The 16,401-nt window shown below is 42.9% G+C and overlaps 1 protein-coding gene across 2 annotated transcripts in view; it reads left to right on the forward strand.

Annotated features, from left to right (window-relative positions):
* RASGRF1 (Ras protein specific guanine nucleotide releasing factor 1) overlaps positions 1-16,401 on the forward strand; it is a 686,570-nt gene that overhangs the window by 300,918 nt on the left and 369,251 nt on the right. For both annotated transcript variants that reach the window (XM_078682942.1, XM_078682943.1), the window contains one exon: positions 6,095-6,348. In XM_078682942.1, coding sequence (XP_078539068.1) covers positions 6,095-6,348 — 254 coding nt within the window. The remainder of the gene's footprint in view (positions 1-6,094; positions 6,349-16,401) is intronic.

The following is a 16,401-nucleotide window of genomic DNA, read 5'->3' on the forward strand; positions in this document are numbered from 1 at the left end:
TTGCTACAAAATGCAGCACACATAGAAAGTGGCAAACACTAGGAGAAAAAATACATATGTCTCCTTGTTACGCCTCACCTCGGGAGGCGAACAGATTTGGCGCTTCCCTGAGGTTTACATTGTAAATCTGAGGCAGCATCAAAATCCATGAGTGTTGTGTGAGAAAACCCCCTGCAATGCCCATGGAACACCACCCGGGCCCAGAGTAAGGAGACGCAACGATTTGCGCAGCGTTGACTTACTGAAGATTTATGAGGCCACTGAAAACCACAAGGGTGGCTTTACCTGGCTTCCTAAATCAGATTGAGAGCCCTGCGTCACGCATGTACCACTTTACCTGGTGCAAAAGTGACGCATGGCTCGTATAAATAAGCCCCCAGGTTTTTTTTTACTTACTTACAACAAAATATTTAAAAGAGGTATTCTTAACAAATTGCAAACCACATGTTGCCAGGTTAGTTTTCACAGTACAGGTTCCACATTTGTTCTGCATAGCTACAACCAGACGATCTCCTTCATTAGAATAAGCAAGAGACTGAACAGTTAATGCCTGTTGGGGGATGGTGATGATGTGGCACCTATTGTAAGAAATAAAACACTCCCTGGTTTATGTTAAAAGTATATTGCAAGCCTCCTCAGAGTGATGTGACCTTAGGAAGGACCTTTACAAGGTCAGGGAACTCCAATGATTTGCAGTATCCTTGCTATCTACAGTGGGGATACTTTATCCCAAGCTGGAAGGACATTTTGCAGGAATTTTCGTTCTCTACACAGGGGTGAAAGAGAGTAATGTCTGCTAAGCATCCATTGTCTTTCTCCCTGTATGTAGGCACTGTTAGTCTCCGCAACACGAGATGAAAAACATTTTTAATGAGACGCCTATTTCCAGTCAAGATGTTTGCAATCCAAGGAGGATCTGCGGCAGACAGAGCTGCCATGGAAGGAGAAGGGAGAGAGCAGCTGGCGTCCTCGAACTGTCGCTATTCTTTCTCTGTCTCATTTTGCAGAGTGAAATACAAAAACAACAAAAAAAAAACAGAATGGACCGGGTGCCAAAAGTCCCAATTTTTTTCTCGACTGGAAACCGTTTACTCTAGACTCAAACCGCCTAACAAATAGTCTGATGAGAGATTAGCTTTCTTAAGCAAATGCTTAATATCATGATTCCTATTCAAGTATTATACACATGTTTCTAGGCATTCAAAAACATAAGAAAAGAAAAATTCAAAAAAAGTTGACCTTTATTGGCATTATATATTTGAAAGAAAAGTTCCATGATCACCTTACACTATTTGGGCCCGACTGACAAAAAGAGCGAGGTTTGCATCCTCACATGAGTGTTTGATTTGCTTATTTGGGGAATTCACAGAAGTCCCAGGATTACAGGTCAATATGCAATGGCTACCAAGTGCAGACATTTCTGCATGTGCCATTCAATGAAGTGTACAATTTAACATAGGGGGGTATGCCATTGTATGTGTGCTTTTACTACACTGGAAAGCTATTCCCCAATGCTAACCAAAATGGTTTTCATTCCTCCAAGAGGGTGGATCTAGGTTTATGAGCACAGAGGAAGTGGTTATGCTCCACATACTCTTGAAGTTGTTTTATTAATAACCCCTCCATGATTTTACTGAGTAAAGGGAGGATGGAACTGGACCATTAATTGGCTAGGATTTTAAGGGTTCCAAGATATTATTTTCAAAAGCAAGGCGGAGACAATGTAATGTTTCAGAGGGTCAGTAACTATACCAGGAATGAGGGTGGCATTGACCAAAGTACCTGAATCTGCCATGAGAGGCAGGAATACTTGCTTAAGGCATGCAGCTAAGCAATGGTCCATAATAGCAGCTTTTAATGCTGGAGTGCTAAACATGGATTCAGAGAATCTTGTGATTTTGGACTCAAAGAACTCAATGGGGTTGTCTCACCTGCTTTGAGACATGGAGTAGTCACTTTTTAGGGCAACCAGGTTGACCATTTCCTGGTAGCTATTGACGAGTCCTTGTCTGATTGGTTAGTTAGTCTCTTTATGTGTTTCACACGGTTAGCCTATTTGTCTCTCTGGGTGGCTTTGTGATAGCGTCTGCTGTGTGCCATATTACTTCACCATGGAGTAATATTGTGTAAGAGGAAAAGGATTTACGAATTCAAGGTCGCCTTTTGTGAATACCTCGCACTTGTAAAATTAAGTCATTTGTGTGTAGAATGTGGAAGAAAACTCCATCTTTAGTTTTCAGTTGAGATTGAAAATGTATAAATAGAAATCGGAATCAAAATTACAGAACAAAAAGGGTAAGGAAGCTCGTCAATATCTGTGGTGGAGTGCAGCTCCCCAAGGCAATAGAGAGTAGACATTTGTGCCCCAATACCTAGGCTTCTAGAATCAGTCACATAGTCATAAAGTTTCATCACAGCACAAGCATATGCAGCGGTGAGTTCACTGGAGCAGGAGCCTTCCACCTTCAGAAAACAGACATCATTACACAGTTTCTTCTGAACAAGCATTATTTGCAAGATCCCTGTCTTGGCTTCCATGGGGCCTACTCGTTTCCACTCAGAGATAGGCACTTCCGGTTTGCAGAGTCAGCATGTTAGTGAATACTTACTGTAGTCAAGCAGTTACATATGAAAGCTTGGCTAAGCTGACAGTAAGTTGGAACGACATATGTAGCGGGCTTTTTGAATGGAGCCATGTGTATGAACATTCTAGGGGAAAATATCAATCCAGTTCCCATGTATGAGAAGTACTACACTAGAAATGAGAATACAAGCCCAAAAGTATTACTTTGTTACACTGATGTGCAAACAACTATCTATATGTGCCTCCTCTATGTTAGTTTGCCCCGTCAAAGTGGAACCTGTGCTTAGAGGGAATGCATTTCTGGTACCTTTTGTGGTGGAACACGGCTCATGTTAGTTCTGTACCTTCACTGGAAAATCTCAGGACTTTTGAAAATTTGTAATCTAAAGATACTTGCAAATATTATCTTCATTGGCTCATGATCCACCGATCTTTACTTCCAGCATGGTGTTCTACATAATTTCCCTAACATCCATCATGGATTCAGCTTAGTACCTACAGATTCAAATGACTTTTAAAATTGAACAGCTTTCAGCCAATTAGCTGCCAAGCTTGGACTTTAAAATCAATGGTAGACATGTAGTGATGTTGATTTTTTTATTATGTAAAATACTGTTCAAAGCAGTTAGGTATCTCTTTAAAGTTACTGCACCTGACTGCATGCTGGCTTAGCACAGGTTCCAATCAGTACTTTTGCGTTGAGTACACCCATTCAAGTTATATGGATGGTAAAATGGGAAACAATATTTTTGACCACTCATGTAACTTACCCTTTCAATAACTTTCATGACCTTGGCAAAACTGGTCAGGGTGGGTAAACAATGATTTGGGATTCTTTGGTTTCAGTCAGTTGTGTTATTCTGCCCAAAAGACCTAAGGCCCAATTATTACTGTTTCCCTGTGCAACAAACTGTTGAGAATCATGCTCATGTTCCACTCGTTGAGATTGTGAGTACTCCAAGGGAAGCAATGGTGTCAGGAAAGGTAGGCATGCACATTGTGGTGAATAACTACGAATTGGTCAATTGGTGGGTATATACACAGAGCTTGCACTTTGTCTCCATTTATGCCTTTGGTGAACATAGCAGTACTAGTATGTTTGTTTCTTGAGATGCAGTGGCTTCTTCGGAGACTCTGAGTCCAAACCTGCCACTGCATCCACTACTAGCGAGTATACTAACCTTAGAGCGTTGCCTGGTTGGCTGTTAGTGAATGTGCTCACATTTGTGTGACCGAGACCTTGGCAGACAGAGAGAGCTTGTTCCACCCTTGAAAAACTAAATCAAATGCAGCTAGCTATAATCCTTAACAGACAATGTCCTATCAACAATGGGATTGGATGATATTAATAGAAGGTGGGTTGTACTTTTTCATTACTAACTTGAGTCAAACCTTCTCAACAGCTTTAATAAAGTGATTAAAGTATACTGGTAGATGTGTACTACACAAGTATTTTAGGAGTATTTGTGAGCATCTTCGATAGCATTTTAAACATTCTTGCATTGATCATATACTTGGCAGAGTAATAAAATGTAGCAGCTTGATATCGATGGTCCGCCTCAGGACTCATCCGGATAGGTCACTCGGGACGTGCAGGTTTGCATATGGAAGACCTGGTCACACGTTTTGTCTGCTTACATATTGGCTCCTTTGATCCCTCTGGTTTCTGGTTCTATGTACAATTTAATCAGAAACATCTGTGAGTCATTTCTTTGAAGTGTATGTGCACCTTTATTAGCCTTTGAAGAGAGCTTCTCCCTATTGTTTGTCTTGCTGCTTTAGTCATACACTTCCATCAATAGGCTGTGTAGTTATTATTCCAGAACCGTACTCGTTTGCAGTTCATTCTTTCCTGGGCTTGCTATCTGTAATGCGTTCTTTTGCCATTTTAGTTTTTCTTTTCTCTCTGTGTGCAGCAAGCACACCATCCTGGAGAGCGAATTAGCTGTGATCTCTGCTGAGAGGCAAGATTTCTTGAAACTAGTCTTTTTTGGAAGAGTTATTTTTACCACAGGTTCCTCCGCTTTCAGTTTTAGTTCAACAGAAGCTACTACAAAACATTTTCTGTAATGATTTGTTTTCCCTCGACGCCATCCTAAACTGTGTGGTTTAGCTCTGTCATTTTAATATTCAACCTGAAATTTAGAGCAGTATCAAATGTGCACCTTGCTTAATCTATATAAATATAATGTAGCATTAAGTGCAGTACATCAAGTTGCCAATCGCGAGCGTGGAAAAGAAACCTCTCAGCGAGATTCTCAATGCGGGGAGGTCAGGTTTCTCATTGCGAGTGGTCGTATGCTCGCGATGAGAAACTACCAGTCCACGTTGAGAAAGCTGTCGCTCGAGTAAAAATCTACTCGAGCGGCAGAAAACCACAGCTCGCACTGTGCAAGATGGCGTTTTCAATGATTGCACAGATGCTTGTCCGCACTGTGCAATCATTGAAAATGGCATCTTGCACAGTGCAAACAGGGTACTACGCAGTTCGCTTAGTGCTACGTGTAGCTCGCGTAGTGCGAAGTTTCCTTTGCGTAGCTTCGCATAGCGCTACTCCGCAAACTACGCCCAGCCCTAGGCTGCATTAGTGGAATCAATGAATGTCTGTGATTTGTTGACGCCAGTATGGTTTATCTTGGCAACACAAAACATTTATCGCCATGTTCTCCACACTTCTGTTCTGCTCCCATGGACGGGTCACCTTTCCATCTCTCCTTGATTGAGATAGTGTAGTTTCTTTAAAGCCAGCTCACGTTTTTTATTATTTCCAGAATATGTTCTTGAACTTTAATCAGCCCTTCAGACAGCCACTCTCCATTTGGAATATTTTCCAATTGCCTCATTCTGAGCCATGTAAATCCCCAATCAGTTGCGATTATACATTTTGCGTAACTTAATGCATATCCAAATTTGGTTCCCTTCACATTTCACCAAGAAATAGTTTAGACCTTCAATCGGAGCAGGAAAACTCAAACTCAAGTAGGAAAAGCGCAAATTCTGAGTCACTCAGAATGATTTATTGGGTGTAGATCAAGAGTTTCGAGGTTGGAATAACGAGTGGCCACACTATTGTTATCAAAAAATGAAGGGACAAAATGCCGGTAGATGCGTCACTTTGTAAACCACTGCGCTCCATTATACCTGCGCCAGATATAATGTATGCAGGGTGGGCGTTCCAACACAAGTAAGTCTCTTAGAAGTCAAAATGCACCATATTCATGCAATAAGCAGGTGATTTGTGGGTTACAGTATTCCTGGTGTCCTGTCTCTAATTGGTAAATTGTCATTGAGCCTGCACTTTGTCAGAGAGTCTAGGTAGCCTAATCCTAGATCTTATTTTGCATACATTTCAAAAAATGTATCACCCTCTGTCTTCAAGGTCCGCATCAGTAACCTCTCTTGATTTCTGACCCATTTTTTCCTTACACTCTCACCGTCCTCAGGCTATTTCATCCCTCTTCTCAAGTTGAGTCCAATCTAACCTACTCTAACACTGTGTCTTACCTTCAGGTGCAGAGCTTTCTGCGAGGCTGGTTGTGCCGACGAAAATGGAAGACTATCATTCAGGATTACATCCGGTCTCCACATGCAGATAGCATGCGAAAGCGCAACCAGGTGGTGTTCAGTATGCTGGAGGCTGAAGCTGAATACGTGCAACAGTTACACATCCTAGTGAACAACTTCCTGCGTCCACTTAGGATGGCTGCCAGCTCTAAAAAGCCACCCATTACTCATGATGACGTCAGTAGCATCTTCCTTAACAGGTAAGCTGCAATGGGGACTCTTAGGTATTTGTTATGAAAAAGCAGGAGAAACATAAATCTTGCTTGTAAAAGCATTGGTACCTGAGGGAATCTTATATATGTTGATGATTTCAGGAGATCCTAGGGGGATTCAGGATATGACAAGTTATGTGATTTATCAATGATTGGATGGTGAACCTGAGTGAATAATTATTTAAATAAGTTGTTGATGTATTCAGCCTGAGGATTCTTCATGGTGTTTGATCTGATGAATATCAGTATGGCCCTAATTAGGAATGGCACGCATTTGGCCACTGTAGTCCCCGGCCCTCCCCAGAGCTACCCATACCGGGGTGGACAAACTTAGTGGGGATTACAGGTGGAACCCTTACGTTCCTCTGAGAAATGAGGAATTACTGGAGAATCAATTATTCTAGGTCTAATTCCCAAACCCTCTGTGAAGCAAAACAGATTGTGGATAATCATAATCCCAATTGGTTCAGTAGCCGGTGTTACCGACCGATCACAGTCAAGAGGTCACTCATAATGTGGGGCTAAGTATTAAAGATCTCTGAGTGCTCTTACATATATTGATTTCAGAGAAGAAGTGATGAACCATGCCTTTCCTCAAGATGATGATCTGTGGGTGCACTTGACAGATTGGTGATCGTAGGGAGCTCTCAATGTATCTATAATATGGGAAGTTCTCCAGGTATCTGTCATCTAAAGGAACCCTTGAGATTGTGACGACCTGTGGACAGTCTTACGGTATTGGTGATTTAAGGGAGTTCTCAAACTCTCAATGCTCTGAGAAAGATCTTTACATACCAAAGATCTGAAGGGGTCTGAGTGTTATTAATTGACAAGTGCTCCAGTTGCGTGATCTGACAGTCTCTCTGACATATTGATAATTATAATGAATCCTTGAGGTGATTTGCCTGAATGAATCTCTGAGATGCTGATGATCTACTGGAGTCATCAAGGTGTTGGCGATCCAATTAGCACCCCATCATGCACAGTTTTGTCACCAATGATGTCATTTCAAATGTTGCTGTTATGATATCAAAGATGTCATAGAACATGTCATGAGTGATTTCATATGTGAAGTAATTCGCAGTGCATGAGGAGGGAGCAAGTTAAAGTTACTTTAGGGCATGAGTTGCACTTTCTTGAGATAAATACAACTGGTGAAGTTCAGTTCTGTTTGGCCCGAGTCTTTACAGGCCCCAGGCATCCCATCCCCAGGGCAGGATTATTTATTAAGGGGATTAGGGTGCTGCAGCACTCTTACCTGAGCCTTTACAATCCCAGAGGACCCCATCCCCTGGGGCCATATTCTATTTTATGAGGAGGGGGGAACACAGCCCCCCTCCTTGAGCCTTTACAAGCCCCGGCGACCCCATCCCCTGGAGTTGTATTGTTTTTATATGGGGACGGGGCACACAGCCCTCTTCCCTGTGCCTTTACAGGCCCCAGGGACCCCATCTTCCAGGACCTATTGAGGGTGCCCTGGTGCCCACCCTGGGTACCCACAACAAACAACGTTGGTGGTCACGGGGGAGCTCATAGGTCCTTGCAATTTACCCCTGCATGCACCTATCCTGGGTGCAGCAGGAGCCGGCAGTTCTCCCGTGCTGCATGATCAGGTATTTGTTTCCAAGCTTTGGCTGGGCAGAAGCAATCTCTGTTTCGCTGTCTGTAGGGAAAGAAATTTGCACGCCTACCCAGCGAGAAATATTTTGCAGCTTGATCCGGGTGGGAGTGCACATTTATTTCCATGCCCATGCTCTTGTGAGCAAGGAAACTATGTCCTGGGAGTGGGCTTCCCAGGACACATCTTGGAGCTGGCGGGGGGATGGGATCCCGGGGCCTTTTGAGGCTTGGAGAGGGGCCCTTCCATTTTCAATCTGCCCAGGGTATTGGGGTACCTGGGACCTCAGAGTGGCTTGGGGAGGGAGGTTACTCACCTCCTCCCCTTTATTTTATGTTCAGCCCCAAGGAATAGGGTTCCCAGGGCCTCACACCCACCTCCCCTATTTATGCAAATGCGGCGCCCCTCTGGTTATTCTTCTGAAGCATGGGCTCATGCTTTTTTTCTTTAATTTAGCCAAAGATTTGCAGATCTACTGCACATTTGTGCAAATTCCCCTACCAGGCCTAGGGACACAGGGAATCCCTACTCTGCTCCCTTATGTCTTTTTTTTAACCTTTTTTACAGGACTAGGGACTGAACCCCGAGCCCTAAGAAGGGCTGCAGCCACATTGTTGTTGATGTGTTGTCAGCCAATAAGATCTCATCTTGTTATCTGTCAGCTCTGTGGATTATCTGCGCTATGAAATATCTTTCTCTTATAGGGGATTTCCATTTATAGTCATAAACATTTAAATGGTCCCTCCCACTCACGGGGACCCATGAGCAGCACTTCAGTATATCTATTTAAGTGCAGGGGAAGGCCTGCAAAGACACTTAAGATAAATACAGAGTATACAGCCTATATATATAGGCTACAATGGCCGAATTTGTCATCATTGGGTCAAAAAAAGACCCAGCACAAACAATTGTGAACAACTTTAAGACATTTTGCAAATAGCATAAATCTCCCTCACACACCCTTTTTAAGATAGAGATGAAGGAGAGCAGGACAGAGTAGCCTCATAGGCAGTCATTATTTGGATTAAAAGGAAACTGCACCTTTAAGAACCCATAGACGACCAGCATTCCATCATGCTCAACCAGTAGCAGCTGCTTCAGTTCTGTTTTTTACGGCTCCTGCTGACAGGATCCTGGAGTGCTAAGCTGGGCCTTTTTATACCTTTTTTCTCTACAGAAACCCTGTCAACTTTTGTTTCTCAACTTCATTCAGTGTTTTTCATCTTTTCCTTGCATTTGATGCCGTTTGCTGGCAGAAAGTTGTGAGCTTTCCTCTAATTAACTACCATCTTTACTGGACTCAGTGTCCTGCCTGTGGAACAAAGAAGGCCTCAGACATCTTCAAAAAGCCTACAGCGACTAAGAAGTTTTCAAAACGGTCCATAAGGGAAAGGGAAATGCAAACTCCATCTGGAGATAGGTCTTCAGAGAGAGGAGAGAGTCAGTCCTCTCTACCAGTGCTTTGTCATGTGACTTAAAAGAGTGAGGAGAGGCAGTCACCTCTGAAGGACTTCCAAACTACAGAAAAGCGCGTTACGATCCAGCAACAAAATTGTTTTCAGATGACGTTGAGTGAATCGATGTTGACAGCATCTAAGTCCGGAGGACCGATGTCGACATCGCCGTCCCGAACTGGTCAACGTTGTGGGATGGACGATTCTATGTTTGGATGGACGACTCTTCGTTGACTCAACATACCTCAGTGTGGTCTTCACGGTCAATCCACACTGCAGATCGATGTCAAACCTGTCGGCGTCGGGGACACCTGTAGACGGGGTCACATGTAGCCCTGTCGACGTCGAGAAGTCCTGTGGATGTCGAGTCAGTGAGCGCTATCGACATCAAAAAGTCCTGTCCATGTCAAGTCTGTCAGCCTTGTCCATGTTGAGAAGTTTCATGATGTACAAGCGTGTTACCTGTGGACGCCGAGAAGGAAAGCGACGTCAAGGCGTGCATTCATGTCCATGTACAGTAGCACATCGCAAACTTGTCGACGCCGAATTGTCACAGGACGACGACGACATACTCGACATCTACACCTCCACTATGAGTCCAGGCATATTGAGGTCATTGCAGAGGCATGGCTTTCAGTCTTTGGTGTCACAGACACCTAGAGTAAGGCAGGCTCAGGTGCTTAACAAGAGGGCGTGGAACATCTCGTCCTTCTCTCCTTCATATCGGGATAGCCTCCCCACACCAGCCACTAACAGCACCTGCTGCTTTTCAGCCTCGGTGCTCCTAACATTTCAGTGGCTTACTATAGCAAAAGGGTTCAACTCTTCTGGCACCAATATCCTTTAAAGTACTACCTGCCCCAGTATACATGAACTCACTGTAGTGTGCTTAAGCATGACTGCTGAGAAGCTCAGATTGAAACATGGTGCTGGTTGTTATGAACAAGCCATTGTTCGCTGCATCAAGAAGCAGAATAGATGGTACAGTGGTAGTTATCAAGGGCAATGAATGCTTTAACCATATATAACTTCTACATGGTGATGCTTACTGACTCTGTCAGGTGATGCCCCACCTCCCATTTCTACGTTGGACAACAGTACAGCTGTTGTTTTTTCTAAACCTTCTGCTTCAGTATTTTATTTTCACCTTCCAGGAGGTCTTGTTAAGAGGAGATGCCTAGTACCATGGTTAACGTTAAGGCCCCTCTGTCCTTTGTTCTTGGCTTTTTACAACCTACTTTTAATTTATTCCCATGCTCCTTCCCTGCATAGCTTCAGTCAAATTTGGCCATTATGCTATACTCCTGCCTCCTCGTTATCAGTAGCACGGCTGACCCTCAATACAAGCAGCGGTTCTCCTATGCATATATGCTAAAGTACTCTGGAATTCTTTTCAGAAGTTGGTGAATTCTCTTAAGGGCCCAACAGGATTTTTTCCTAGAACTACTCTAGTAGAGTCGCATAGAGTTTAATAAATACATTTCTGCCCCAACTGGTTCTTCCTTGTTGGCGGCACAGAGATATGGCCAAGCACCCTTTTGTTCTTCTATCGAATTCTTTACAAAGTATCTCTTCAGAAGCATTACTGTCCACAAGATGGCACACATAAAATATATTGTGGACACTCTTCAGACGGTCTACCTGGAAAGGCCTCAAAATGCTCCTTGCAAAGACCAGCGTTTCTTTTACTCTCAGAGGATCATATCCATCATTCTTTCCAGGGTTGCCAATGAACCAGCAGAATACATGGTCTATCCATGCTTTACTCCAGGGGCAACGTCCCCATCCACAGAGGAATATATGCCCAACAGCCTCTCCAAGGCAATAAACACAGGCTCCAAGCCATAGTTTTCTCCTTTCCTCTCTGCTGTTATTTTCTGGAAAAGGGAAGCTTCTACTACTAATATAAAACTTTATAAATAAATAAATACATAAATGTCCCTCAGTGGTGTCACGCCAAAGTCAACATCCGCCTGCAAAAGCTTGCAGTAGTGATTTGTTCTTCGCTCCATTCTGGTCCTCATCAGGTGTCTTGCCATACCAGTGCTAACTGGAGGTGTACTATGGGGATTTTGTTTGAGGGGACAGTCAGGGTCTACAGATTGGTGTCCATGCTTTTTACAGGTGTAACTAAACCTCATATCGGAATATGTTGTGTTTCCTGAAATGGGCAGTTACCACTGCCTTGCCCTTTAAGACAAATTTGGGTGCCGATTTGGGTGCAGACTTGAGGCCAAATGGAAACAATTAATCTCTGATGGTGATTGTTGCCCGAGAAACACATACATTTTATTTTTGGGCGATTGATATGTAAAAGTATGCGTTTTGTAGGAGTATGGAGCCCATCTCAATGGCCCACTTTCGAAAGTTTACTCACTGGATTCAATTGTGAGGACCAATAGTAGTTTTACTTATTGGGAGGGTTAAACCGTACTTGACCCTTGGCCCCACCGTTTTCACCATTTGCACTTGAAGGTTGTTTGCCCAGGTTTACCAGAGAGGTGGTTAGCACTCAAGACTTCATTCACGTTTGATTGGCCTTCCCTTGCAAAAATAAAAAAAAGGGCCAGCGCATCCACCTTGCTGGCAGGCCAAAGGCGCACCAAAGGCAAGCCCTTCTGCGTCCGTGCGCACCTGGGCGGGGCCATCCATTATACCGAAAACAGCATTTACAGAGCGTGTGAGCTGCATGAATTAAATTAGGTAGAATTGCAAATCTCTTCTGAGCTGAAATTTAAGTTAAAGCTACTAGAACTGTTAAGTTAACCTGCAGGCTTGTATAATGACAATGATTATTAATTACCAAGCGGTTGCTGTAGCAGCTCATTATCAAGCAAGGCAGTTAACTTCTCACAGACTAAGGGAGAAAACACAGGATGGGAATCCATGAGTACATTATCCAGCATAAACCTGACTTATTTTTATTAACTGAGTCATGGCTGACAGGCAACTCTTTTCCAGAAATAGCAAAGGCAACCCTGAGGGTTATTTTCTCCTCCATGTAAACAGAACGGGAAACAAGAGGAGGAAGGGTAGCAGCTATTATAAGTCCCCAACTTCAAGCAAGTCAGTTTCAATGTAATTATATAGAATCAGTGGACCTCCTACTATTTAAAATAGACTTTATTAATAGTTCACTAATATGCCTGCTGGTTTATCACACTCTTTCTTACTATATGGCTCATATCAATGAGCGAAGTGGAGAAGTGTGGCTCAATGCTTAGAGCGGCAGACCCTGATGCAGAGGTCTGGCCGGAACCAGGGTTCAATTCCCGCCTCAGCGGGTCTTGGGCTCAATTTCCTTGGACCTGAGAATTCTCGCCTCGGTGCCTAGTCTAATCATGGGTCCCACTCTGCAACTCTGGGCAATAGCTTGCTTAATCTCCACGACAGCGCTGGGATGCCTGGCTTCACCCTGGGGATGTCCAGGAGTGGACATGTCACAGGGAAAAGCCAGGAAGGGTTCCACAGCGGTATGAATACAGCGCCAGGACTCCCCTTTGCTGGGGCAGCAGTGCGCTTTACAAGTACAGTCATTTCATTTCAGATGTTTAAAATACTTTGTCCCTCAATGCAGCAATAGTCCCAACTACTGGTCCTAGGTGGCTTTAATTTGGGTTCCTTCTTAGTAGGAAAGACCAACAAAGGGCAACGCTTTTTGGATTCTATGATGAGCCTGAATTTCCAACAACATATCTTGGAGGCCACTAATACTAAGAGTCACATAGTATGGTCTCAAAATATCCAGGTGATTGACATTAAAATATAGCCATGTATTTGGTCGGTCAACTATTTAATTAAATTTTTATGTTCCCAATGTTAAGCCTTTTCATAGCCAGCCACTGGTGTCTAGGACAGTGTGCAAGTGGCGGTCAGTCAGTGTCCATGAGATGGCGATTATGCTTGCACAGACAAAACCTGACAAAAGTGACTCAGAACTAGCTGCAGAACACTTTACTTTAGACTGACTCCCTGCTTTACAAACAAGTTAAAAGCAATAAAACTCAAGTTAAGGCAAGCTGATCACCAATGGCGCTGAAAATATCAGGAAGAATATAAGGTACGGTACAATGAGAAATTATCGAAATATAAGGCTTTGGTTACCTCAACTATACCCAACTATTATTTTACCAGGATTTCCTAAGCTACAAATAACAAAGAGAGACATTTAAAATACTTAAGAAACTCGCTGCCCCTGACTCAGCTAAGGCTAATGTGACTGCATCGCAGGAACCGTGTGATGATTTGAATGCTTGTTTTACTAACAAAATTCAGAATATTAAAGAGCATTCCTAGGTGGTCGTCCACTGTTACTTTATCCTACAGGGACAATAACTAGGAAATCATAACAGATTTTCTAGGAGTTAATCAGGATAGATTTGACTCCTTATTTGCAAAAGTTAAATTGGGTTCCCCTTGGGACCCTTGATCTCCAGAAGTACTAAAGAAAGTTAAGAATGTAATCTATCCTCCCCTATTAAATATACCCAATTTGTCTGTCTTACATGGGATAGTTTCCAGCACTCTCAAACATTCAGAAGTCATCCCCCTGCTTAAAAGGGAACTAGAAATCTATAGGATAATATCCTTGCTGCCTTTAGCAGTAAAACGTCTAGAGGCCCATGTTGTCTCTGAACTTTGAAAACCTCTATGAAACACGGGGTTCTTGCACCTTGTCCAAGCTAGCTTTCGTCTTCTACATAATACAGAATCTCTCATATAATCTATATTAGACAATCTTAGATGGAAATTAGACCAGGAGGAAGCCACTGCACAGTTTCTTCTTCACTTGTCTGCTGCCTTTGACACAATCTGTTACGAGATATTAGTCGGCTGTTTGGAGGATGCATGGATACAAGTCATGGCACTGCAGTGGCTTACATCCATGCATTGGATTTGCATCTTTCCCTGGGATGTGGGGTTTCACAAGGATCCTACCTGTCAGGGCACTGTAGTGACTTACATCCATGCATTGGATTTGCATCTTTCCCTGGACTGTGGGGTTTCACAAGGATCCTATCTGTCATGGCACTGTAGTCCCTGTTGACCCTGTTGACCGGCTGTAGCCCTTGGAACTGCACCATCCTGCAGCCCACGAGACGTTTTGACATACTAGCTACTATTGAACATCGGGAACAGCTCCAATTTGAGTCCTGGCATGATTTTATAATTAATTTTATCAGTGGAACAGCACCTCCTTGCTGTCGGCTTCTAGTTGCTTTAGCAAAGCCTTTTTATTATCTCCGGCAACCGGACCCGTGTTTAGAATAAGGAAATAAACAGAAGTGCGATTGAAGATATTACCAGCTATATGCTTCAAGTAAAGATTATGTATAAATATCTTGACACTCACGCGAGGTGAAATATCCGTGATACTTCGTGAGCCCTAATATACACGTCGGGAAAATATTAGGTACTAGCCTTTATCAAGTGGCTCCCTGTATGACTTTTGTCTGTAATCTTTTCAATAAAAAAGGAAGTTATCATTGAATCCGTTAATCCTACGGATTGATAGGCAACATTATAAATAGTTTCACCTATGACTCCTGAGGAAGGCGTTTTTTTTTTTCTCTGCCGAAACGCGCGTCGAGTCCTTATAAATTTGTAATAATTGTAAATGTTATTTTTAATTCTCTATGTATAATTATTTGCAATTGTATGTGATTTACGATGTTATTATGATGTATTTGTTTTTAATTTATTGAGATAAATTTCCCCTCTTTTTATATCATTATTTTATGTTACTATTTCATTGTCTCATATAGTTTGACTTATGTGTTTGAGTCTCTATATGATTTTTATTGATGTGGAATTAAATATATATTTTTTAACATATACATTAGTTTTTGATAATTACTTTGTCCACTGGTCCTAGACGTTTTGGTCACTTACTTTGCAGATGGCCTAGGTTGTTCTACCCACATTGGTTTTTACCCTGCCCTAGGAATCTGTGTATTAACGATACCCAGGGGGTCCTTGTTTTGTCTCAACTGTAGTGGCTTACATCCATGCATTGGATTTGCATCTTTCCCTGGGATGCGGGGTTTAACAAGGATCCTACCTGTCAGGGCACTGTAGTGGCTTACATCCATGCATTGGATTTGCATCTTTCCCTGGGATGCGGGGTTTCACAAGGATCCTATCTGTCAGGGCACTGTAGTGGCTTACATCCATGCATTGGATTTGCATCTTTCACTGGGATGTGGGGTTTCACAAGGATCCTATCTGTCAGGGCACTGTAGTGGCTTACATCCATGCATTGGATTTGCATCTTTCACTGGGATGTGGGGTTTCACAAGGATCCTATCTGTCAGGGCACTGTAGTGGCTTACATCCATGCATTGGATTTGCATCTTTCCCTGGGATGCGGGGTTTCACAAGGATCCGATCTGTCTCCCCATTTATTTAACCTTTACATAAAACCTTTGTTTAAGGAATTGGAGAACAGAGACTGCTATATATACAGCTATGCTGATGATTCTCAGCTAAGTTTTCATCTTGAGGGCACTCATCTGTCACAGACACACTTTCAGGATACCATGAGATTTATTGCCCGTTGGATGGAACTAAATCAACTAAAATTAAACACTGATAAGACGGAAGTTGTCTTACTTAACAATTTTTATGCCTGGAATTTACATTATTGGCCTGGTGATTAAGGGCCCTCTCCCATCCCCCTCAATGGTGGCCAAAAGCCTTGGGGATATAATAGATGGGAATCTTTCAATGCAGATCCCAGTTAACAGGGTGAAATACAGTTGTTTATTTCCGCCTAAAATGCTGATTAAACTTGCTCCTTTTGTGACCACTGAAGCACATAAATCGACTATTTTTGCATCCATTCCATCAAGACTGGATTATGCAAATGCAATATATGCCGGTTTACCAGATACTGTGCTGCATTGACTCCAGGTGACACAGAATGAAGCAGCCAGGCTAGGTTTTGGAGTTCCAAGGCATACACATTGC

This window comes from Lissotriton helveticus, chromosome 3_1 (genome assembly GCF_964261635.1).
Source record: "Lissotriton helveticus chromosome 3_1, aLisHel1.1, whole genome shotgun sequence".
Classification (NCBI taxonomy): domain Eukaryota; kingdom Metazoa; phylum Chordata; class Amphibia; order Caudata; family Salamandridae; genus Lissotriton; species Lissotriton helveticus.